Genomic DNA, 26,432 nt, shown 5'->3' with positions numbered 1-26,432 from the left:
ACATTGAAATGAACTTGTGATTTTTTTCCTCATTCAAATTCATGAACCCCTGACATCTATCCTGGGATTCCTTGAGGACCAATGGATCTCAGATTAAGAAACTTCGGTTTAAGGACTGGATGGGGGGAGGTCTGTGTAGTCTCCAACTTTACAGAGGGGTCATACTATTTCTACCCTAAGTAGAATGGTCAGATCTCTAAATTGCTTTCATTACTTGGTGCACACCCTGTAATGGGACAGGAGGGATACAGGGGGAGAGGGCAGTGAGAGGGGGGAGGAAAATGGGAGGAGGCACAGAGAACTGGATAGGGAGAAGAGCCTTTCATTCTGCCCTCTCCCTCCCTCTTCTATGGGCCTAGCACCAAATTGTGCTAGAGTAGAAGCTGAGGGATGAAGAATTGTGGCTGAAACATTAATATAATAATTAAATGCCAATATCTCCCAGCTGCAAGGCGCCCTGTAAGTGTGGTGATGGATGGAGGCTTTTAGGAAGAGGCCTTGGGAAACCTGGCACTGTATTTTCCTTGGTAAATTCTGAGGTGTGTTGGTTCCAGCTTCTCTCCTCCTCGAGGAGAGAGAAGATATGGGGCTTTCCTTCTCAAGAAGAGAGAAGATATGGGGCTTTCCGTCTACCATGAGTATGGCCCATTTCCCATTAAGCTTTCCATTTCCAGACTGGACAGCTATCCCGGACATGGAACTTGTCTCTTTCCAACATAAAGCAGACTAGTTTGCTTGCCAGGGCAATCCCCTTGGATCTAGTGAAACTCATCCAAGTTGGCATGAATTTTGGCAATATGCCCTTATACCCAGGACACTTCCATATTGATTGGGGAAGAGGCAGAAGATGGGGGAAGAGATGGTAATGAAAGATCCAATCACATCAGCTTCTACTTGGGGTAGGAGGATGACACCTAAAGTATTTCATTGCCTCAGAGTGCCTGGGTAGAAGTACCGGCTCCAGAGACTGCTTTTATTTTATCTTGCCTTGCTCCACCAATCTCTTGAGTCACCCCATCTCCATTTTTTTTTTCCTTAAGACTAAGAATGGTGAATGAAAAGACTATTTTCTCTTTCTCAGAGATCTGTTCAATGAGGTTTCCACAGAGCACTCTTCCACAGCTGTAACCCTAAAGTAGATTGTCAACTGGATACTTCCCTGAGCTTGGGTGGGGGGGTGAGTTGGAGTATGATATCATTAGGAAGACCCTAGCCAAATTTGGGAGTGCATCTCCTTTTAGATGGCGTTGTGAATTAGATCCATCTCTGCACCCCTGCTGTTGCAATGGCACAGACTGCGAAAGGGAAGATTCTCAGAGGAGCTGTGTTTTAATGTAGCAATTTGATTCAATTTTCCACTCTATAAAATTACCCATCACTGCTCGTTGCTTTCTAACAGACACCTTCACTCTTAATTTAACAATCCTATCGAATTCTGCCAGGGAAATTGGAAAAATTTATCACCTGTGAAATTTTATTTTCCTTCGGTTGTATCTGTTTTTGTAAAACTTCATTAACGACGATGACTTGCTGGGGAAATTATCATTTTTTTTAAACTTGAGACACAAGAAATAGCTCGACCTCAACCAAGACTTCATTTACATAATAAAACACCACAACAAAGAGCGTTGAAAATCGGGGGATTGGCATAGGCTGGAGGTAGCTCAGAAAAAGGTTGGAGATCCCAAGGACTTGGTTGGGTGATGTCTGAAGCCCCCACCCAATCAGGGAGGAGTTCTGGGGAATTGGAAACTTTGCCCCTTTGGCAATAATTTGGGGGGACTTGCCTAGTGCTCAGGGTAGAGACAGGGTATAGCTTCAGGAGGCAGGAATTCTCTCTTTGGGGAACTTGTAGACGCAACTTACTAATGATGTTCTTCAGCCAACCAGCTGTTCTCCCCTAATGCTGGTTTATACCTGAGTCCTTAAGTTCACCCAGGACCCGTAAACTCCAGCTTACCTCTATCTTCTAAAGCAGATACAATGAGCTTTTGCCAGTTTTCTGCAGGAATGGAGATTTCTGGATACGTTTTTAAGAGTCAGTGGTCTAACTAACCTCAAAATTAAAATGACTCATTTTCTACTTTCCAAAAAATACAGGACTGCCCTACTGGATATGGACCTCCAAAAGAGGCCTTATTCTGTGGTTCTGTAGTAGCATCCAGGGGAACCTCAGTTTTACAAGCCTATGTCAGCAAGCTATGGCAAGCCATCTCTTTCTGTTCAAGCTCAGAGTAGCTTACCCCCAGGAAGTAGGAGGGATGCCATGGCAATAAAAAGCTCTGTATTTGGAATTGGAGGTTCCGATCCTGGCCTTTCTATTTATTTTCTGTGTGCTCTTGGTCATATCCCTTCATTTCTCAGTGCTTCAGTTTCTTTCTCTGTACAAAAAGGGAACTGAACTTGAGGATGTCTAAGGGCCATTCCGGATCTGAATCAATGATTCTTAGAAATCTAGCCACCAGGTAATGAATATTTTGGCCATGACAGTTCATGAAGACTGTGTCATGAAGCTCAAAGCAGTTGTCTTATCTTTTTGGGTGGGATCTCATCTGATGAGATTGCTAGTCTTTTTATTTAAATTTTAGAATTCTCCCACATTGGATTCTAGCCCACATGCTAGTTGCTGCCATCCACTTAAGAAGTGGACAGAGCCTACATGTATACTGAAGGTTGTTTCTGTTTTCATTTTTTTGCTTTGCTATATATAGCTCTGCAGACCCATGTAATAAAGAGTTAGGTCATAACATATTAATAAATTTTATTAATTAAATTTCTAATAAGTTCCAGCATCTAATGAGTCCCTCTCTTGTTCTGACTATAAGATGAACTTATAGAGGGGCATTCAAGAGTTGTCTTCTCTAACACCCTATCAGAATCATGGTTCTCCTAGTATGGCATCTCCAACAAAGGATCCTATGTCACATAATGTAGATCAGCTCTATTTAGCTTGAGAGTCCATTCTTTTTTTCGCCCCTCAGGTGGCTCAGTGGATAGCACGTTGGCCCCAGAGTCAGAAGACCTGAATTCAGACCAGATACAAGCTGGGTAAGTCAGTTAACCCTTATTTGCTTCATTTTTCGATGGGTAAAATGAAAATAATAATTCTGCCTTCCAGGATTGTTGGGAGGATAAAATGAGATACAATTTGCTAAGCTTTTCACAACTTTAGGGAGTTATGTAATTGCTATCTGTGGTTATTATTAATAATATTTTGTTAACTCTCAAAAATCCTTTTCCCTTGTGATTCTCTGAATTTTATTTGATACATTCAAAAACATTCTTCTGAGAAGGGATCCATAGGCTTCACTAGGATGCCATAGGGGTCAAGAACACGAGAAAGGTAAAGAAATTCTAGTCTAGAAGCTCTCTGGGTTCCTTGTATAAGCAAGGAGTGAATCCTGGATCTGCTGCTGACTTGTGAAGGCTTAAATGAGTCACCTCATTATTCTCTCCATGCCTCAGCTTCCTTCTATGTACAATATAATAATAGTGATGAGAATGATAGAGAGATGGCTTCAGAGCCTGGAAGATTTCAAGTTCTGATTCTGGCACATACTGATTGAGTGACCCTGGATATCCTTTCACAGTTCTAGGAAACTCTCTAGGGCTCTCTACTCCCAGAAGTACCACTCCCCCCTCCACTGGTACAGGCTTTTTTTCTTCTAGGAATACCTTCTATCAGTAAAGGACTGATCTTTATCCTTTAGACTTTTGAAATATTTTATACAATTTTGAGGTGAATGTATATTCCCTCTGAGATAATGTCTAGTGTTTAGCACAAGTGCCAGGCACATAATAGGCACTTAATAAAGGCTTAATGATTAACAAGGTGCTTTGCAGTTCTTTTCTTGACCTTGTCGTGGACTTCAAAAATATGCCTCTACTTCTGTTTCATCCTGGAAGTGCCTGGGGGTTTCTCATCTGCAATAACCTACCATGTCTGTGACCTGCTCACCCCAAAATAGCCTTCTTCAAGGTCTACCCCTTCGTTCTCTCATTGGTGAGTTCCTCCAATCTCCATTTTATGGAAGGACCCAGGCTTTTTTCACTCCCCTTTTGGATCATTTCCTAATTTTTTTTGGATTTCAAAAATATTCCCCATATTATCTGTATCTACCTCCCTACTTTTCAGTTCCCTTTAGATCATCTTGTCTCATTAGAGTGTAAGTTCCTTGAGGGCAAGGACTGTGTTACTTTTTACCTGTGCCATATTTGTATCCCTAGAACTTAGCATAGTGCCTGGAACATGATAAATATTCCTCTCCCCTCCTCTCCTCTTTTTTCCTTCTTTCCTGCCCTTCTTTTCCCTCAGTTTCCTCAAGTGTAAAATGGGAATATTGATAATATCTATTTCACAGAGTTCTTGTGAGCATCAAATAAGATGCCTGATATAGGAGCTTAATAAATTTTTCCTTCCTTCCTTCCTTCCTTCCTTCCTTCCTTCCTTCCTTCCTTCCTTCCTTCCTTCCCTCCTTCCTCCCTCCCTCCCTCCCTTCTTTCCTTCCCTCCTCTTTCCCTTCTCTCCTCTCTCCCTTCTTACCTTCCTTTATTCCTATCTACTTAACTTCTAATCTTCCTTCCTTCTTTTTTAACCTCCTTCCTTCCTTCCTTCTTTCATAAACCCCACAACAGTTATTATTGTAGAATAGGGACTGATCCCGTGATTTCATTGATAGAGGGATCACTTGGATAAGGAAATTCCCTTTACCAATGCAGGTGAACACGTTCTGGGCACCTTATAGCTTCAAACAGATGACTAGAACAATGAAAGGTTAAATAACTTGCCCAGATCACATAACCAGAATGTACCCTGAGCCCAACTCTCTATTCATCATGCCATGGTTACCTTTACTATTTAGTACTGTAATTTATTATTACACAAAAAAGGAAGCTGAAGCTTGGAGAAAATGAGGTGGCTCATCCAAGGCTTCCTAGTCAGCCAGCAGTAGATTCAGAAAAGGACCTCAGGCTCTCTAGACATTTTATTCTTTATCCTCACAAGAAGACAGGAAAGATGGAGAGAAGATTAGGATCTAGGCAGTGATATTCTGGGGCTGGCTTATATTGGCTCAGTTGAGTGTTAAATTTTCTGTGTGAGTGCTTTAACATCAGAAACTTGGCAAACATTACAAATCAAGGCTCTATTTATCATTTTGTTTTGATCTCTTAGGCCTAAGAAAGTATTGTATAAAAATGTTTAATAATGAAGATTAAACTTAAAAGTATCTTTCATATACATTTTTCTCTCTGGAAAGCCAGTAATAAATAAATACTTATTTACATACTACTTCTTCTTTTTTTCCTGAGGCAGTTGGGGTTAAGTGACTTGCCCAGGGTCACACAGCTAGGAAGTGTTAAGTGTCTGAGACCAGATTTGAACTCAGGTCCTCCTGAATTCAGGGCTGGTGCTCTATCCACTACACCGCCTCGCTGCCCCCAGTATACTTCTTTATCTAAATCATATAACATGGGAACTCTTGTTGGGTCATTGTGCCCATGCTTCAGATGGATAGAGCACATGGCCTTGAAGATCCCTTTCAACTCTGAGATTCTATAATTTCATCTTGTCAGATCAAGAGATCTCTCCATTCTGGGACTACAAGAAGCTTCCCAAAGACTGGTTCCCTTTTCTTTCCTTTAGAAGATGAGAAGAACCCACCTTAGACTCTATCAAAGTCCGTTTTTTAACAACAGTTCTACAGATATTTAAACTGCAAGTGAAGGTAGACTTTACATCAGCTCACCTGGCAGGACTTCATATATATCTTCTTCCTCTTCTTGTTCCTTCTCCTGATCCTCCTCCACCTCAGTATCTTTCTCTCCCACATTTCCAGGAAAGAGAACAGGTTTGCTGTGTTGATTGGTATTTGAGGAGTCAAAACCCTCAATATCATCATACGTCTCCTCTTCTTCTTCTTCATAAGGGATGGTGAAGGAGTTCAAATCTGCTAGAGCAAAGGACAGGAAGGAATTAACATGGAGAGAAAGAAGAAAGCTGAAGAAGGAAGTCCAGGGAATAAAACACATCAAAAGAAAATGGAAATACTAGGTTAAGCACTGTAATTTTTAATGTGGGCCCCAGTGGCAGGAAATATAGAGAAAAGGCCAGATGAACACTGTGTGAGGTTTAAACCATCAACATAAATCCTTTTCTGCAATAAAACTTGGTCAGGATGAAGCTACCTCGGAAAGTAAGGGTGTGTATGGGAAGGGAAGGCTGAAGTGGGAAAGGATATGCTTGTGGGTGAATGCAAAAGAAGAGAAAAGGGCAGAAAAGTAAATGCTGGTAAGTCAGTTCTGCTTGGCAAGCAGAGAACGAGAATAGGGCTCTTCAGAGGTTCTTGAAGGTACATGAGGCTTATGGGAATCAGTGGTGGCTTTGGCAGCTGAACACAGCACATCTTGTTAGTGGCCCTGCTCCTCTGAACTCTGGATTATTCTAAAGGGCTTCAGGAGAGCCGGTGAATTTTATTTAAGGGTCCTAAGCTAATTGGGACAACAAGAAGTGGAATAAAAACAACAACAAAAACCCACTACCTCAAAAGCATAAATAAAGTAGATAAAGGAAATATTTAATGAAGGAGAAGCTCAGAGGTGTAATTCTCGCCTTACTTCCTCCACACTCCAGCTGTCAAACTGATTCCTAAAATATAGACCCGATTGAGTCACCTTTCTACTCAAAAATCCCCAGTGGCTCCCTGTAGGATCAACTGCAGATTGTTCAGCTGTGAAAAGTTGACCACAATCTATCTCCTAACCTCTCTGATGTATCTCCAGAGCCACAGCTCTGGAGCAAAAGGATTTGGGTTTATATTCCATCTCTGATACTTGCTACCCTGTGACCTTTGTCAAATCTCAAGTCTTCTCTGGGCCTTAATTTAATCTGTAAAGAGACTAGGCTGCTGCACTCAATGGCCTCTGAGGACCTTTCTACCTTTAGGTGTGTGACCTTATTTCATATTTCTTTTCTTTACACCCTCTACATCCAGCTGTAATTGCCTGCAGATGACGTCCCAGCTTTTTTTGCCTTTGCTCTTCTGAGACCTACAGCAAAACTCATTTGCTGCCTCCTCCATGAAACCTTCCTTGATGTCCCTCTCTGCCCCCACCCATAATTAGTGCATAATTAGTACTCATCATCCTGCTAGAGAAAGTACTGTATTCCCTTAGTAGAATGTAATTAGTACTTACTTGTTCTCATCATCCTGCTAGGGAAGGTGCTATATCCCCTTAGTAGAATGTAAACACCTTGAAGGTAGGAAGTGCTTAATTTTTGTTTTTATAGTCCCTGTGTCTAGCAGTGGTCCTTGCACAGAATAAAGAGTTTAATAAATGTGAGCAGAATTGACTTGAAATGAATTGCAGCTGCAGCAATGTCCTCTGCAATTATTAAAGTTTGTTGACCATAAAGTGGGTCATTGCACAGTGATGCTGAGCCACAGCACCATAGGCCTGCATCAGGGCACCAGAGAGAGAGAGGGTTATGTGATTCTTAATAAACAGATGTCTTATTCTTCTCTGATGTGGGATACTGAGTACCCTCAAAAGCCATTTCTTTCTTTCTTTCTTTCTTTCTTTCTTTCTTTCTTTCTTTCTTTCTTTCTTTCTTTCTTTCTTTCTTTTCTTTCTTTCCTTTCCCTTTCTTTCTTTCCTTTCCCTTTCTTTCTTTTCTTTCTTTTCTTTCTTTCTTTCTTTCTTTCTTTCTTTCTTTCTTTCTTTCTTTCTTTCTTTCTTTCTTTCTTTCTTTCTTTCTTTCTTTCTTTCTTTCTTTCTACAGGATGGGTGAATGAAGCCATCTCCACTCTAGGGAAAGAAAGGATGTGTAGTGTTTTGACTGCAATAACAATGTTTAGCTGGATCAGGCTTTTAATAAAGGGTGTGCAACCAATTTCATCTAAAATTCTGGAGCCACCTGATATGAGAAAAAGATCAAAGGTTCACTTGTGGCTTTGTTCACACGTTATTTTTTTTTTTTTAAATAAATGGAATGGATGATTCCTTCAATGTGGAAATCTGAAAGGACCACAGGGTAAAGCTCAATAAAGTTGTTCTGAGCTTTATGGAGGTTTACACACTTAGGAGTATATTACATGCATAAATCCAGGGCACCTAGATCAGCCAGTACACTGTGGTCTCCATCACCATTTGTGTTTGCCTTGTTCTATTTCATTGTACGTGATGTTCTTGTGATGGCAAAGGCCCGGCTGAGGAAAGAAAGGCAGTTCTTTGCAGTGAACACAACTGTACTCCTTTTCACTTCTGAAAAAAGCTCAAAGCTGGAAGAGGCTTGGAATTCCCCGTTCTGAGAGATCTCCCCACTAATTCACAGGTTAAACACAAAGATGGAGTTTGCTTCCTTTTCCTGAGGAACTAGGGATGCTCTGAAATATGACAAATACTGTCTATATCGTACAATTTCAGAGACGGATTCTGGGGTGGCTCTGGCTATCAGGACAATGAATACTAGGATGTCTCCTTCCAGACCACGCTTCCTCTGACCTGGGCTACACTGCCCAGCAGAGGGTGCTGTAAGAGCAGAAAAACCACCCCTCAGGCCGCACTGGCCACCAAATGGACTGGGGACTGGAAAATCAGTTTTTAACCCTGCAGGGCCCTAACTAAATCCACAACAATACCCTGCTCTAGGCTGTCTGTCCCTGCTGAGGGCAGGATAGACAGAGTGAAACTTAAAGTGTAACAGACTAACTTTAAATTGGGAATAAGGGGAAAATTCATGGTTATGAACCCCGAGAATGAATCCTTGTCAAATTATGGAATCTCCCTATAGCATAGGTGCAGATTTGGGGTGAGCTTGATGGCTTCAGAGATTTTCCTGCTCAATCTCATTATTGTGGATCCTTTACAGGACCTCAGTTAGACTACTTATGGTAAGATCAAATCCTGAAGCTGAAGCTTAAATATCTTGGTCATGTAATGAACAAGTTGGGACGCAGTGGAAAAGGACCCTGAAATTGGGAGAAACTGAAGATAAAAGGAGAAGGGGATGGCAGAAGATGAGATGGGAAAATAGGGTCATGGAAACAATGAACGTGAACTTGGACAGACTCTGAAAGATAGTGAAGGATCTTTATAAAGGTAAGATATGACTCAACAATAAGAAGTTTGTTTTTTCATAAAATAAAGAGGTATGTATGATCTTGGAGATTTTTTCCATTTCCATGTACTAAGATTTTTCCAGATTTAGGACGGGATGTTTGTTTTCTGATTGTTATCTCCTCTCTTTGACTGCAGTTTTGTTTTTTAAAAAAATTATAACACTGGATCAAATAATACACATTTATTAAGCACCTGTTATATATTAGACACTGGGAGAGGAGCTAGGGATACAAATATGAAGAATGCCACAATTTCTGCTCTTAAACTTACATTCTAATAAGGGAGAAAACAAATCCATATATAAATATTGACAAATGAAATACAAATAAATTGCAAGTGGTTGTTGTCTTTCATTTTTAAGGAGGACCAAAATGATATCATTATGTTTTTTGATCAGACCAATATGAGCTCAGAATGCTCTGCCACAGGTTAGCACAAGGAATCCATATGCACATTTGGAGTGGACGTGGCTCTATGTCTGAGCATCTCATGTCCCTTTTAAGCTACTGCAATTCTGCTTTGCTCATAAAGAACTGCTCCTTCTTTGACATGGGCTGGGAGTTTCCCATATCAGTGTCACCCGTATCATGTCCATCATTCAAATTCAAAGTACTTAGTATAAATTAGTACAGGGTAGCCTGGAATGAAGCGTACTAACAGTTGAGAAATTACTGGATTTGATCAGCAGTTTTAGGATCTCTTGACACTCTTTAAAACTATTTAGGACTCCACCCTTTTCCTCTTGTTTAGTTGTTTTTCATTTGTGTCTGACACTTCATGACCACATTTGGGATTTTCTTGGCAAAGATACTGAAGTAGTTTGTCATTTCCTTTTCCAGCTCCTTTTCCAGATGGGTAAACCAAAGTAAACAGGGGTAAGTGACTCGCCTGGAGTCACACAACTATAAGTTATCTAGGGCTCAATTTGAATTCAGGTTTCCCTGACTCCAGGCTCAACACTTGATCCACTGTGGGGCTCCATTTTTGTTAACGTGGGTTATCTATTTATATTTGCCACATTAGAAAAGAAAACATCTTCATTTTATTATAAAAATTTTTTTGACCTCATAAACTTCCTGAAAGAGAGATCACTAAGATCCCTAAACTATACTTTGAGAGCCACTGGATTATAATCATTAAGGTCTTTTCCAGTTGTACAGTCTGTGACACTAGGCCTGGAGTCAAGAAAACTTGTCCTCCTGAATTCAAATCTAGTTTCAGACACTGATGAGCTGTGTGACCTTGGCTAAGTCATTTAATCCTGTTTACCTCAGTTTCCTTTTTGATAAAATGAACTGGAGAAGGAAATGGCAAAAACCACTCCAGTATATTTTTCAAGAAAAACCCCAAATGGAGACAGGACCAAAAAATGACTGAACAAAGTTAGAGTAACCCCAGTCCCAAAGTCATTGATATAGGACTCCTCTTCAGACTATAAATAACATTTATGTGGCTTTAGGGTTTGCACATTTTACATATCATACCCGAATCTCACAATAACCCAGTGGAATAGGGGCTATTAATTCTACCCATTTCACAGCTGAGAAAACTGGAGCTGAAGATTAAATCACCTGCTCAAGGTCATACAGCTAAATAAGTATTTGAACTCAGAGTCTTCCTGACTCCAAAATCGGCATTCTATCCCTTAAGTCTCTTGACTACTTTTTTCCTCCCTTTTGGACTTCTGTCTCAGCTTTAAAAAGAAGGGCTTGGACTCTTAGATAGATGGTATTTAATTGTGGGAAGGTATGACAGTCCTTTTATTAGAGAATAGCTAAATAGTACAATGGATAAAACACTGGACCTGGAGTCAGGAAACCTGAATTCAAATGTGACCTGAGAAATGTACTTTCTGGGTGACCATGCACAAGTCACTTAAGTCTGTTTGCTTCAGTTTCCTCATCTGTAAAATGGAGATAATAATACCATCAAGTTTGCATGGTTGTTGTAAGGCTCAAATGAGATATCTGACAAGTTCTTTGCAGATTGAAAGCAACATATGTATAAATCTTATTAGTATTATTATTATTACTATTGCTGTCATTTATGATGATGGACAGAAAAAATTTTTGTACTTCACAGGGAGCTCTAGATCATCTGCATGCTGGGTAATTTCAACTGCTCTTATATTAATAATACTTACCCTTCAGCAAGAAACTTATTTGGTCCACCCAGTCTTTGGCTTCAGCTGGATTAATAGCTGTAAACTGGAGAAAGAATGAGTGAGTTAATTTATCACCTTCTGAATATTTCACTAAAATTTCCATGACCCTTGGTAGAGAGGCACAGGGAAAGGAAGTGGGCAGCTGAAATCTGTCAGAGCTTTAAACTTGCACAGCTCAGCATTTCCTGACTGCCCTGGATTCACATCAAATATCATACATCTCCTTTAATAATGAGGGAGATGCATTTACCCATATGCAGAACAGAAGTGTACCTCCTAGAGAGATTCAGTTTTGCTTCCACTCAAGCCAGTTCCTCAACCAGATTTTTACACTTTCTTTCTACATTCAACAAGCAATTATTGAATAAACAACTACCAGATAATATGGGGAATAGTTATAAAAAGGGCAGTATAGTGGGGCAAATAGAATATGGGGTCAGGAAGACTGGCTTTCAAACGTCTACCAGCCTGTGTGACTATGGACAACTCACTCTGTTATTGTTGAGTTGTTTTTCGTTGTGTCCTACTCTTTTTTAACCCAGTTGGAGTTTTCTTGGCAAAGATACTGGAGAGGTTTACCATTTCCTTCTCCAGCTCATTTTACAGATGAGGAAACTGAGGCAAAGAGGTTTAAAGGACTTGCCCAAGGTCATACTGCTCGTGTCTGAGGCTGAATTGAATTCAGGAAGAGGATTCTTCCTGACTCCAGTCTCAGAGCTCTGTGTTATGTAGCTGCCCTTAAAAATCTCTTTGGCTTCGGTTTCTTATTTGTAAAATGGGGTAATCATATCTATAATAGCTACTTCCCACACTGTGATGCTTTTTTTTGAGGTTTAAATGAGATAATGTATGTAGAATGCTTTGCCAATTGTTAAGCAGTGTATAAATGCTGTTATTAATTATAATAATAAAAAGAAATACTCAAAAGACATTCAATCTAATAGCAGATACACATGTGGAGAGGCTCATGAAATCAAAACAAAGCAATAAAATAGCAAGTATAGAATGATGTATTGGAAGATATTAGAAGGATCCAGAAGAGGGAAATGGTCATAGTGGCTTGGGAGTAACTTGATTTTGTCAGAGACTAACAGAATTGATGAATACCAACTGGCAGAGATAGAAGGAGGAGAATTTATGAGAGCAGGATAATGTTTGCAAAGGCTTATAGGTGGAAATGAGTAAACGGGCAGGGAAAGAACAGGGGCAGATGATAGACTTGGATGGAGTAGAGGATTTTAGCTGATAAGGGTGGAGAGGTGAGAGTGGGTGCAAAATTGCTGGAAGAGCTTCTGAATTCTTTGAAGAATAGTTTAAATAAAAAATAGTAGATAATACGATGACTAGTGATACTTGGAGCATGTCTTCTTTCTCACTTTGTGCAACTCTGCCTCAATTAAATCCAATTCACACAAAACTCCAGACATCACATTGTAATATCACTGAATCTCTCTAAAATGGAAGATGAACAACAAGAAAAAGTAGTGGACCATGGGGGTAGACTGTTACATACTCTGCCAAGCATAGTCATCATTTTGTTTTGTTTAACTTTTTAATTTGTTTGTTTTTAAAATAAGAGAGGATAAGTTGAGCTGGTGGGTTTTTTAAAAATAACTTTTTATTGACAGAACCTATGCCAGGGTAATTTTTTACAACATTATCCCTTGCACTCACTTCTGTTCCGATTTTTCCTCTCCCTCCCTCCACCCCATCCTCCAGATGGCAAGCAGTCTTATACATGTTAAAGAGGTTACAGTAGATCTTAGATACAATATATGTGTGCAGAACTGAACAGTTCTCTTATTGCTCAGGGAGAATTGGATTTAGAAGGTATAAATAACCCGGAAAGAAAAACAAAAATGCAAGCAGTTTACATTCATTTCCTAGTGTTCTTTCTTTGGGTGTGAGCTGGTGGTTTTTTGAGAAGTGTTTATGATCCAAAAAATCTCCATGTACATTGATCAAACATTTTTTAAAATGACAGACAAGAGTCACCCATTCTAAATTATTGATATGGGGACTAAGTGAAAAGATTATCTAAAGGAAGCAATTCTAGCAATTGTGTATGGGTCTTATACATTTCAATGTCAACTTGTAGGAAAATTCTGTTGGTGAAGAAAATACTTGGAAGGCTGTTATAGTCTCCTTGGGATGAGAAGAAGAACAGATTGGATTATATTAAAAAAAAGAAGGCAATGCTATAAGCACCATCATGGGCAAGAAGCCCAAAGAAGCTGACAAATATGGCAGACCCATGATAGTCATCTCTGAAAATTTAACTCTTATTGTCTTATTTTAAATGAATCACTTAAAATGGGTCTCCCTGGATAATATTTCTCTTATCTGGACTGTTTGGGACAAGACTCAGATTTAGACATATTGCATGAAAATCTGGCACTATTTGCTTATTTATTCCTAATAAACTCTGCTACTGTTTTATAAGATGGCCATCTAAAATGAGGTGGCAAGAACACTGGATTTAGATTTAGAGGGTTCTCTCAGCCCTCTTACTTAGTATCTTGTGTGACTTTAGGCAAGTCACTTTAATTTCTCAAGGCTTTGTATCTCTTCAGTTGTATAAAAGTGGGCTGTTGGGCTACATGATTTCTATGGTGCCTTTTAACTCTAGGTCCTAATGCTCTTATTACTCCATTTTACAGGTAAGGAAACAACCTGAGAGGAAGGAAGGGATACAGTGACAAAGCTAAGATTAAAACATTTTAATAAAACTTTTCAAAATGATTTAAAAATCCATAAAGCAGCTAGCTGATGCTCTGGGCTTGAGAATCTGGAAGACCTGAGTTTGAATCCTGCTCAAGCATCCATTTACTAGCTATGAGATCCTGGGCAAGTCAGCTGAACTCTGTCTGCCTTAGTCTTCATCTCTAAAGTAAGGATAATAATAGCATTTGTCTCTCAGGATTGTGATGATCAAGTGGGATAATACATATAAAGTGCTGTGTATATAAAGTTATATGTTATAAAGTGCTTGAAGCATTATATAAATGCTATGATGATGATGATGGCACAGGACCTAATATCAAATTTCAGTTTTGCTCCTTATTATCTGTGTAAGTTTGAGAAAGTCCTTTCACTTTTTTGTGCCTCAGTTTCTTAATCTACAATTAGAAGGTTAGACTTGATGTTTAAGTTGAGTCTGCTCTGCATCTACAATCCTATACAGATTTAGCAGAAAGATTATGTAAAATTGGAACGTGAACAAAGTAAAATTTTCCAATTCTAGAATTCAATTCAATGCAATTCAATAAATGCCTACTGTATTATTCCATTTCTTGTGTAGGTATTTGAGATAGGAAGATAAGGGAAAGAGGAAAAAAAAGGTTTGGTTTTTAAGGAGCTTATAGTTCTTCAGCAGGGAAACAACATGTATGCAGATAAATAAATACAAAATTACTTCAGAGGTGGACAGAAAGCATCTGCAGCAGCTGCGAGGAAACCAGAAAGGCTCCCAAGAGGGGACTGCAGAACTTCATAAAGAAGATTTTAAAACATACATACATTATATTTTTATACCTAGTTATTTACCAATATATATGCACATATATGTAAACATGTGTGCACACATATATGTTATGCATACATGTACCTAGATATATCTCTATATCTCCTATCTAGTTTCAGAGAACCAAAGATTACTAGAGACTATGGAAATGTTCCAAGTTTCAGAGGAAATGAATAAGCATTGACATTTGATTCTTTGTGAAGGACTGGGAAATTTATATGTTTTATATATAATATAATTTTATATCTTATTTAATTTTACATAATTTTTAGATCTAATTTATAATTTATATGAGGACTAAAAGTCTACAGCAAAGGGAGAGGCATTAGTAGATATCTGTTAGTCAAAAGGCTAATGACTTTTGTGTGGCATCCCCCTTTTTTCCACACAATAAGCTAAAATGTTCCTTGGTTGTATCAATAGAAGATAAAATCACCAGCATACAAAAAGGAATCTTTTTGGGGGGGCTGGGAGTATGTGAGAGTTATACATAGAGTCAGGAAGACTGTGTTGAATAATAGGAAGGACATGGAAGAATAATCTATTGCCTGCTGTGCAGAAGAATTGGTGGGGAAGGAGAAATAAAAATTTCCCTTATGGGGGTGTGTGTGTGTGTGTGTGTGTGTGTGTGTGTGTGTGTGTGTGTGTGTGTGTGAGAGAGAGAGAGAGAGAGAGAGAGAGAGAGAGAGAAGAGAGAGAGAGAGAGAGAGAGAGAGAGAGAGACAGAGAGAGAGACAGAGAGAGAGAGACAGAGAGACAGACAGAGAGAGAGAGAGAGACAGAGAGACAGACACAGAGAGAGAGACAGGGAGGGACAGAGAGACAGAGAGACAAAGAGAGACAGAGACAGAGACAGAGACAAAGAGAGGGAGACAGAGAGAAACAGACAGAGACACACACACACAGAGACAGAGACAGAGAAAGACAGAAAAAGAAAGAGACAAAGAGAAAGACAGAAAGAGACAGAGACAGACAGAGACATGTAGAGAGACACACACAGAGACAGAGAGACACAGAAAGGACCACATAGAGATAGGCACATACACAGAGGCACCCACACAGAGACAGAGACAGAGACACACCCATAAAAGACAGGGAAGGGAGGGAGAGAGGAAGTGGGAGGGAGGATGAGAAAGAGAAAAGGAGAGGGAGAGGAAGCAAAACAGAAAGAAAACAGGACAAGTCACAGGGACAGGGAAGAAAATTTATAGCAAGTCAGAGACTATGCAAAAGGAATTAAGATTGCATGTTGGAATAGGCAAGAAAGCAGTCACTGTATGATGTGAAATGGGAGGGAGAGGGGTGATTGCAGGCAGCAAGTAATGAGATGGAGACAGGTTTGGAACCCTATCAAGCTGGGTGTCTGGGATGTGGGTGGACCATAGAGATCTGAGAAATGGGCAACACATTGCAGGGGTCAGCTCAGCCCAGTCCAGTAAGGAGAAGATGCACGTCAGTCAGAAATGAGCAGAGGCAGCAGGAAAAGTCTCACTTTTGTGGGTGAGCCCTCAGCACCTTACACAGAGCCTGGCAAACAGGAGGCACTCATTCAATGCCTGTTGAATGACTGACTGACTAGAAAGTTCGACACCAGAACAGCAAGTGCCAGAGGGACAGAGGCTGCAGTGAGAGGGAGAGAGGAGCCTCCACAGGGGCTCCCTTCCCCCCGGCCGTCGCGGGTCGCCAAAACGGACCCCTCTTGGGTCTGCGCAGGTAAGGGGCCTGTACGCTGTAGTCCTTGATGAAAAGGGTCCCTTTGGGCCCACCGGAAAAAGGTTTTTGGGCCCTGCGGGGGAAGGGTAAAGGAAAAGCATGAAAACACCTGTGCTATCCCAGAGGGGCCAAAGTAGTCTAGGAAAGGTTATTGGGAAAAAAGAAGAAGAAGAGCCTATGGTTCGAGCAAAGCAGAGATTGCTGCCTGGCTGGGGAAATGCAACATGAAAGGTTATTTTGCCGGAAGAGTACAACAGAGAGGGAGAATTTATTAGAATGTTAAGAGATCTATAATAGCAGAGAGAGGAGGGATGATTACAGCTGGGAGAGTAGGGCTGGCAATATGGGGCTCTTGAAGGCCATTACTGAGCTGAAACATTATTATGAAAGGCTGCAGAGCTCATACCGAGAGCAGGGACAGCAAGAGAGGGTTCCTAACGCCACTGTGTCCTTGCCCTCTGAAATTCTCTCCTCAAATAGGGAATGGAAAGGAGGAGGTTTAGATGATAGAGGAAAATGATGAAAAAAATGACCATTTTAAAAAACCATCTCGTGGAGGTCAAGCTAGAAAGGAATTCTCTTAGAGAAAAATGATGCCATATTATTTGTACACATAAATTGCCATCCTGATAAAGCAAATCCTGAAGACTTTTGAACATTAGGGCCTTCAGTTGCCTCCCCTATCTCTGGAATCTTGCCAGAGGTCAAGGTCCTTTTCAAGGTTACTGGGCATATAGACTATGGCTGAATATTTCCTGAGCAGAACTTGGTGGGGGGTTGGAGGTGGAGGAGGGGGAGAGACAGAGAGACAGACAGAGAGACAAAGACAAAGACAAGACATACAGAGAAAGACAAAGAGGGAAAGACAGAGACAAAGAGACAGAGACAGAAAGATAGAAAGAGAAAAAAACACAGAGACAGTGAGACAGAGAGAGACAAAGAGAAACAGACAGGGAGAGAGAGAGAGAGAGAGAGAGAGAGAGAGAGAGAGAGAGAGAGAGAGATTGAGAGAAACAGAGACAGAGAGAGACAGAGACAGAGACAGAGACAAAGACAGACACAGAGAGAAACAAGAGAAAGAGAGAAAGACAGAGATAAAGAGAGAGAGAGATAGAAAGACAGAGACAGGAAAATAGAGAGAAAGAGACAGAAACACAGAGACAGTGAGACAGAAAGAGACAAAGAGAAATAGACAAGGAGAAAGACAGACAGACAGAGACAGAGACAGACAGAGACAGAGACACAGAGAGAGACAAAGAGAAAGAGAGAAAGACAGAGACAGGAAAATAGAGAGAAAGAGACAGAAACACAGAGACAGTGAGACAGAGAGAGAAAAAGAGAAACAGACAGGGAGAGAGAGAGAGAGAGAGAGAGAGAGAGAGAGAGAGAGAGAGAGAGAGAAGGAGAAGGAGGGAAGAAGAGAGAGAGAGAGGGACACACACACACACACACACACACACACAGAGAAGGAGAAGGCAGGAAGAAGAGAGGGAGGGAGAGAGGGATATACACACACACACACATGCACAGAATGAAGTAGAATGGTTTGTCCTTTACTAATCCAGATAATCCCTAGCCTTCCCTCCCTTCCATCCCCAGGCATGCCATACTTCATGTTTGGCTACAAATGTCCTATCAATGGAAGCTTTGGAAGGGTGTGGAGGAAGAAAGAAAAGTGAGGGTGGGCAAAAGAAAAAAGAGAATGTCTTGAAGTGAAGAAGAGAAAGTGAGAAACAAGATTCCTTATTTGACAGTCAAAGATCATAGTAGGGGTAGCTAAGATGGCACAGTGAATGGAGTACAGCCCTGGAATCAGGAGAACCTGAGTCCAAATCCAGTCTCAGACATTTAACACTTCCTAGCTGTGTGACCCTGGATAAGTCACTTAACCCCAACTGCCTCAAAAACAAAAATCATTATCTAACACAGAATCTCAAAGGCTATCTGGATCAAGAACAAGAATTCAGCAAATAATCTCAAGCACATCTTCAACAAGTGACCATAAAGACTTTTGAAACCTCCAATGAGGGAGAGAAGCTACCCATGTCCCATCAGCCCATTCTCCTTTTTTGGGGGGTATCTCTAATTGTTGGTAGTTTTTCCTTATACTAAGTTAAAATAGATTCTGAAACTTCTCTTTACTGCTCCAAACTCTGCTTTCTGGGACTAAGGAGAGTAAATCAAATTTTCCGAATATGAGGAACAGATACATTTTTTTAAAAGAGAAAGATTTTTTAGGGAGTCTGACCATGATCATGCTGTTTTCTGCTTGTAAATTCCTAAAAAAAGACAGGGACCAATTTATTTTGTCAAGAGCAACACAGAACCATACCCTTTACATAAATTCAGCAAGGCGACATAATGGATAGAACACTGGCCAGGGTCAGGAAGAACTGGGTGCAGATTCTGCCTCAGATACTAGCTGTATGATCCTGGGCAAGTCACTTAATCTCTGACTACCTCGGTTTCTCCAAATGTAAAATGGAGATGTTAATAGCAACCACTTCCCATAGATAAATCACTTTTTAAGAGGATCAAATGAGATCATATTTGTAAAGTGCTTAGTACAGTGACTGGCACATAGTAAAGAGCCTAATAAATGCTTGTTTCCTTACTTCCTCCACAATGTCTTTCATAAAGAAAATAGAGATGACAGGAGAAAAAATAGAAACAGTTCTTGGCTCCCCCATATTCATGGCTATCCTCACCTGGTTGAGCTCAAAGAAATACACAACCATTCTGTACTTACAGAATGTCCTGGGTGCAATAAGAAGTAACTGGCGAGAAGGGAGCCATGTAACAGTGGTTTTTGACACCAGAATCTTTTTTGTTAAAGTATCTCTCCTTGTTCTAACCGGCCACTAAAATGTTTTGTTGTTTCTTTGGTCACTAGATTTTATTTCACCCTGATGGCAAAATGGTCAATAAAAGCATGGATTTCTTTCTCTCTCTCTTTAAAGCCATAAGGATAAAGGATTTCTGAATGAATGGAAGATACACATGGTCATATATCCAGAGATGCCTGGGCTGGTTCAAGATATTAGCCACCTATTTTTATACAACGGCAATAGCAAAATACTTCCATTTTGACACGTACATTGTACATTGTACTCTTGTTCAGAGATTTGAACCAAACAAAACTAGCCAGGCTCGTCTGGCTTGCCTGCTCAGGAATCTGAGAAGGAATTGTGGTTGGGGGGAGCTTGTGGAGGGAGAATGATGACACAAGGGAAGAGACAGCAGATGGAAAGGGAGCTGAATTGGAGTCATGGGTTAGTCCTTGGGCAAATTAATTAATCTCTCTGGGTCTCCATTTCCTCACTTGTAAAGTGAAGGGAGGAAGAGAATTTAGAACTCAAAAATGTTTAAAAATAATAAATTTAAAAAGGAAGCTTATAAAATGATAGATTTATAGCTGAAAAAAATTAGAAGTTATTGGTTTCATTCCTTTCATGTTATAGATAGGGAAACTGAGTCCCAAAGAAAGGAAGCTTTTTTTTGCTCAAAGCCACAATGAGAATAAGGGGCAGAGAAGGGATATGAATGTTGGGTATCCAACTCCAAATCCCAATTAATTCAAATACTTCTTTGCATTTTGTAGCTGTGAAGGATATAGAGCCCCTACTTCAGTTGGTGAGTCACTGATGACACAGAGAGAAAGGAAATAAATTAATAGTTAAATAAATAAATGGATAAATAAAGTGAAGGGGATTGGACTAGCTGAAGTTAGTCCCTCCCAGTTATGATGATAGCTAACTCTATGATCCGGTGGTACTTGCAATTCAGGTTTAGGAATGCTAGAGTTACAGTTAGCATAGGAATGCTAACCCCTAGTCAGGAATGAGTGTGCTGGCTTCACAGAATTACCCCCCAGGCTAACCTTTTTTTAAAAATCATATTTGTAATTGCTGTATTAATGGTATCATGTATTTATTTTTGGCAAGGCAATTGGAGTTCTGTGACTAGTCATATAACTAGTGTTAAGTTTCTTAAGTCACATTTGAATTTCATGTCCTCCTAACTCTAGGACCTATGCTTGAACAACTATACCACCTGGCTGCCCCTATTCATTGTATACTGATTGTAGTTACAATTGGTAAGTACTGAAGGTAGTCTCCATTCTCCTAAAAGCAGCATCATAATGTGATGGAAAGAAGTCTTGATTTAGAGTTAAGAGAACTGCATTTGAATCCTGACCTTGTTACCTGTGAAACTTATAGTAAGTTTTTCCCTGGGCCTCAGTTTCTTTATCTTTACAATGTGGGGGATTGAGCAGAAAGAAGAAGAGATAAAAGGAGTTGAAGGGAAGGAAGAAGAAATGACAGGAGAAAGAGAAAGAAGACTGGATGTTCTAGACTTGAATGCATCCATCTGAAAGAACAGAATTAAATTAAAACAAAACAAATAAGACACAATTATTGCCCTCATGGAGGTTCCAACCTAGTAGGGAGAATAAGACGTACACACATAACCATGACACAAGCAAAACAAAAAAACCCAAACCTCCCCAAACCCAAGATAACTGAATAAAAGAACTTATAAATAAGAGGTTACAAGGATTCTAGAGAAGGATCATTTCTTTATTTTAGTCATATTTTCAAGTGGGGTGTGAGGAAATTGGAATTAAGGGACTTGCTCAAGGTCATACTATAATGCCAAAAGAAACTGAGCAAGACAGAGATTAGAGACCAATTCAATAGTTTATTAAATGGAGAGAAATACTGGGACCAATGGATCCCAGGGCTAGATGAGACTATCATCTCAAAGAGTCTAGCCCTGAGTATCGGGACAGCAAGCCTTTTATGAAATAACAAGAACAATGACATAATGCAGATACCTAAGTGGGGATAGCCTCATAGATGGAGGTTACTGATATTCTAATGACATTAAGGAATGTCTATAACACCTTTATCTCAACCATTAAGAGGGGATGGTCATAATCTTAAGGCAGAATACGAAATAGGACAAATGGAGGAACTGGTCACCCCATTAAAAGTGACCTTTGGCATTACAATACAGCTAGTAAGTATTAAGAATATTTGAACTCAGGTCCTTCTAATTCCAGGGCTGGTACTCAATCCACCACACCATGTAACTGCCCCAGGAAGGTTGTTTCTAATTGGTCATGAGGAACTGAGGAAGATTTCCTAAAGAAGGAGTCATTGAGTTGGATCTTGAAGATGGGTATGATTTAAAAATGGAAATGAGCAACATAGAGAAAGGAGAGAGTGGGGAATCCAAATATAGGGACTGGCTTGACATGGAGGTAAGAAAACTTAGAATATGGTTAAGGTATGGGGAGTTCAGTTCAGTGGATAGAGTGCTAGGACTTGAGTTGGGAAGACTCATCTTCCTGATTTCAAATCTAGCCTCCTTACTAGCTGTGTGACCCTGAACAAGTCACTTAACCATGTTTGCCTCAGTTTCCTCATCTGTCAAATTAGTTGGAGAAAGAAATGGCAAATCACTCCAGTATCTTTGCCAAGAAAACCCCAAAATGGTGTCCTGAAGAGTTATACAAGTTGAAAATCACTCAACAACAAAATGATGGGGACAGGGAGAGGGACAGGATCCTGGACAACGAGAGTTCTTATAAACATACTTAGAGTGTATTGCTTTTTGGACTTCTCTAGTATGGACAAGTCTTCTAGGACTCTTTCATATATGCTGACAGTGGGGTGAAGAAGAAGTCTTTTGGCTGGCTACTGAGTCAGAGCTGAACATGCATACAAAGGCTCAGCCTGTAAGGTTTCTTCTAGTTGTAGATCCTATGATTATATGTGGTATCCCCAAACTGTTGGTGCAGTTTTAAGCTATTAAAGCTATTTTAAAAGTTCTTTTTTATTACATAAATGGTCCAGTCAACCATTCTTTCTTTCATTTTTTTTAATAACAGCTTTTTCTTTTCAAAATGCATACATAGACAGTTTCACCCCTGCAGAATCTTTTGTTCCAAAATTTCCCTCTTCCTTCCCCCACCCCTCCCCATAGGCAGCAACCAATCCAATATATGTTAAACATGTACAATTCTTCTATACATATTTTCACATTTATTGTGCTGCAAAAGAAAAATCAGATCAAAAAGAAAAAACGACAACAACAAAAAAGGTAAAAAAAAACTACTTTGTGATCCACATTCAGTTCCTAAAGCCCTCTTTCTGGATGTAGATGCCTCTCTCCATCACAATTTATTAGAACTGGCCTGAATCACCTCATTGTTGAAAAGAGCCAAGTTCATCAGAGCTGATCATCACATAATCTTGCTATTGCTTTGTACAATGTTCTCTTCAACCATTCTTTCTAAGAATACTCTTCCCTTGCTCTCTCCTCCTGGGCTTGGGTGTTTATTTCTGAGCATGTGTGTGTGATAAGTTGTTTAAATGTCTCTTATTTTCCTTTATGAAATATGAATGACAGCATGTCTGTGGGCTGAGGACCAGCCAATTCAGAAAAGCTCTTCACTAGAAGGCTCAGGTAATGAATGGTTTCATTCACAAATTACAAGGGGAAGAGATCTGAAAGGACTTTTAGGACTAATCAGGGCTCCCATGGCAGTGTGGAGTAATGGAGAGAATCCAGGAACTTAAATTCAAGAAACAAAGCTTCAGTTCTATTGCTGGATGTGTCTCAGAGTCTCATATTCCCAGATAAAATGGAGATTATAATGCTTGTACTACCTGCCTTTATAGGGCAGTTGGGAGGAAAGCACTTTGAAAGCCATAATGCTGATAATGATAATAGTTAGCATTTATACAGCAAATTAAAATTTGCAGTGTTTAAAAATATTGTTTTGTTATATCATCACAATAACTCTGTGAGGTAGATGGCTAATTATAATAATAATAATGTATCCTCATTTTACAGTTGAGGAAACTGAGGCAAACAGAGGTTACGTGTCCAGGGTTACATAACCAGTGAACGTCTGAGACCAGACTTGAACTCAAGGCTTCCTGACTCCGAGTCTATCCACTGGACCACCCAGAACAATGAACAAGAGCCTCATTAAACGAGCATCTTTTTAAATGGGACACTGGAGTGTTCTGCAAAGTACCTAGCTTCTCCTCACATCTGTTTCACTGTTTACAAAGCATCAAGGTATCCCTTACCTAAGCACCTGCCCTGAATAGGTGTTAGTTAAAGACTGCTATCTTGAGACCTATGGGCCCCAGAGTTGGAGGATTTACGGAGTGTTTGGATCCAGGAATGAGCGGCTGCTGTGCAAATGGGGAACACTTACTTTTCTCATTAGAGTAGTAGTAGAAGATCCCTTTACTGACAACACACCATCGCTTCTGCCACTCGGAGCCAAAGAAACCATGATCTAAATGAAGGAGCAGGAGCAGACATAAATTTAGATAACGACAACCACTTGAAGAATCAGTAAAATGTCCCAACACATGGTCCGGTGTGTTCCTGTTTTATTTCCCAGGTTAATGGACTGTGAAACCCTCCCCTTTACTCCCACAGGTTATCCCATATTGAGTCACAGAGCTGAAGCACAGGGTCTCAGTAAGGTACAGAATCAAGGCTCTCTTCTATCTATCATCCCTGCAGCTGACTTCATTCAAACATTTCTGATTCATTCTTGTTTTTAGGACCTTTTTTTACTTTTTTTTTGGAGAAGGAGGTGAACAAAAATAATGTCCCAGGTTAAGGGCATGGAGTAAATCTACCTCTGTGCTAACTAATTTACCCATTGAAGTTCATGAGCTGGAGCTCATTAGCACTGTGCTTGAACCAACTGAGTTAAATGGTCCAGACCTGGGCTTGCTTGGAATTTAAATTTGGACCTTCTTACAGCTGACATAAGAAGTATACCCCTGGGGACATGCTCCATTACACTTTTGTAAGGGTTCTTAGAGATGGCCCCTTGCATATAGACTCATGGATCTGGGGCTAGAAAGAACCTTGGAAATCATGTAGTCTAATTTCCTTTACTTTATGAGTAAACTGAGGTCCAGAGCAGCTAGGTGACTTATTCGAGGTCACATAGCTAGCAAGTGTCAGTGCCAGAAGCTGAACTCAATACAATTTCAATGAAATGCAGAATTATGGCTTCCCCATACTGTTTTCAAATATCTTGGCCTAAATTCTATTCAGACTATATACCCTATGGCTTTTGATACCGTAGCTAATTATTATTACCTCTGCATTTCTTCTCCAAGTACCCCTGCTTTATAATGTCTTCCAGTTCCTGGGCCCCTTTTGTAATGATGTCTCCCATTTCTGCTAAGGAAATAAGATAGAGAAGATTGAATATAACAGATTAGAAAAAAAACAAGCATGTAAATACTCAAATTTTCTTTATGTCTTTAGAATACATTAGTTTATTACTAAATATACTTCCACTCCCCCTTAGATTATTAAGAAAGCAAATTGGAATTCCCTGAGCACATATTAATCTGTGACAAGAGGAGAAGGAAGCCTTCAGGAAGTTAAGTCCCAAACTAGATAATCCACATTCAATTAACCAAGAGTTAAATGAAAAATTGAATTCAATTTAATTCAAAAAGGAAGTTATTGCCTGGCAATTATTTAATATCTCACTTGTGGGAATGAATTGAATGTCTTCAGTTTTGAAAAAGTTAAAGATACTGATCCTGTCCTCAAATTGCTTATATTCTATCAGAGGGGGAAAAACTATATTGAGAATGGCTTTCACCATAAACAGGGAACCACAGGCAAACATATATGTACATAACGAAGTAGAACTAATTCAACTTTAGGAACTTCCACTTTATAAATTCACTGGATAAAAGGGCTATGCAAGCTAAACTGAGCAATGATTGCCTAAACCATTAGTTTCCTTGAATCATCCCAAAGAGCCTAAAAGAGTTTGAGACCTTTAAAATGATGAGCGAAATCTTGGAATCCACACCAGCCTTTAATTGTGCACTGCTCAACACACTTAGCTTTCAATTAACCTCATTAGGTACACATTTATTAAGAAGTTGATATCTTAATCCATCTGCCTCCACAAGGCTTTTTTGCTCATGTTATAAAAGGAAAGGGAAAGGACAGAGGCCATAAGGAAGGGGGAGCCAGAAAGACAATGATGGGGAGAGAAAAAAAATCAGAATGAGGAATTTCATCATTAGGGAAAGATGAAGAAGTAAAAGATAGGGTTGAGATATTCAGAATCCTATTATTCCTCAAACACCAATGAATTTCTTTTAGTCTGCTTTTTAAAAATGCCAAACACTTTCCCTTACACATGCATGGAAACAAAAATGGAGACATGTACCATAGTTCCATTGTGTGTGTGAAACCCCACTGATTCTCTCTTCAATGTCTTGAGAATCTCATATGATCATAATGTGTTCTTTAAAAAAGGAATCTTAGCCTGGATCCCCACACCAGTTGCATTTTAAGCATGGATCATTTTTCCTTCTTAGTATGTCTACAGTGCCAGATCCTTCATCCAATTCACGTACATTGTCAACTTTTTTGTTCAGGGCCCATTTTCGCCTTTGTGTTTTATTGTTAGCAAACTCTGTGTTGGCTATAAATCCTCACAAATAGGTCTCTGGGTGAACACAAGGGACAAAGAGCAGCAGAAGTAAAGTTCATTTTTCTAGGATTACTTCCTCTTTTCCCGAATCCTTGCAAATTGTTGGGGTTTGCTGCATACTACTGTCTAAGAGGGCAGTGGTCAAGGTCTTTATCAAACAGTTTGGAAGGGGTTGAAGAATCAGAGCGTAAATATTGCTTAAACAGGTCCTGCATATTGGTGAAGACACTTGACAGGAATGTTTCCCTTCCTTCCAATTAAGCTCTGGGCAAAAGGGGACTTTCAAAGATATTTAACTGCTGGAGATTACAATTGAAATTTGGGTCTCTGGGGGAGGTGAGTAAGCTTAGAATTTTCTACTATTCTTTTTTCACACAGCTTTTTTTTTTTTTTGAGACCTT

General features: G+C 39.8%; 1 protein-coding gene across 1 annotated transcript in view; it reads right to left on the bottom strand.

Moving 5' to 3' along the window:
* The window catches only part of SKAP1 (src kinase associated phosphoprotein 1), a 380,537-nt gene that overhangs the window by 64,627 nt on the left and 289,478 nt on the right, over positions 1-26,432 (bottom strand). Inside the window, exons 5-8 of the mRNA XM_031968654.1 lie at positions 24,666-24,746; positions 23,652-23,841; positions 11,264-11,442; positions 5,748-5,948 (exon numbers count right to left, since the gene is read on the bottom strand). Of these exons, the coding sequence (XP_031824514.1) occupies positions 5,748-5,948; positions 11,264-11,442; positions 23,652-23,841; positions 24,666-24,746 (651 nt within the window). The remainder of the gene's footprint in view (positions 1-5,747; positions 5,949-11,263; positions 11,443-23,651; positions 23,842-24,665; positions 24,747-26,432) is intronic.

The sequence above is a fragment of the Sarcophilus harrisii genome, chromosome 4 (genome assembly GCF_902635505.1).
Source record: "Sarcophilus harrisii chromosome 4, mSarHar1.11, whole genome shotgun sequence".
Lineage (NCBI taxonomy): Eukaryota > Metazoa > Chordata > Mammalia > Dasyuromorphia > Dasyuridae > Sarcophilus > Sarcophilus harrisii.
The sequence above is the reverse complement of the archived record's forward strand: the minus strand, read 5'-3'. Positions and strand labels throughout refer to the sequence as shown.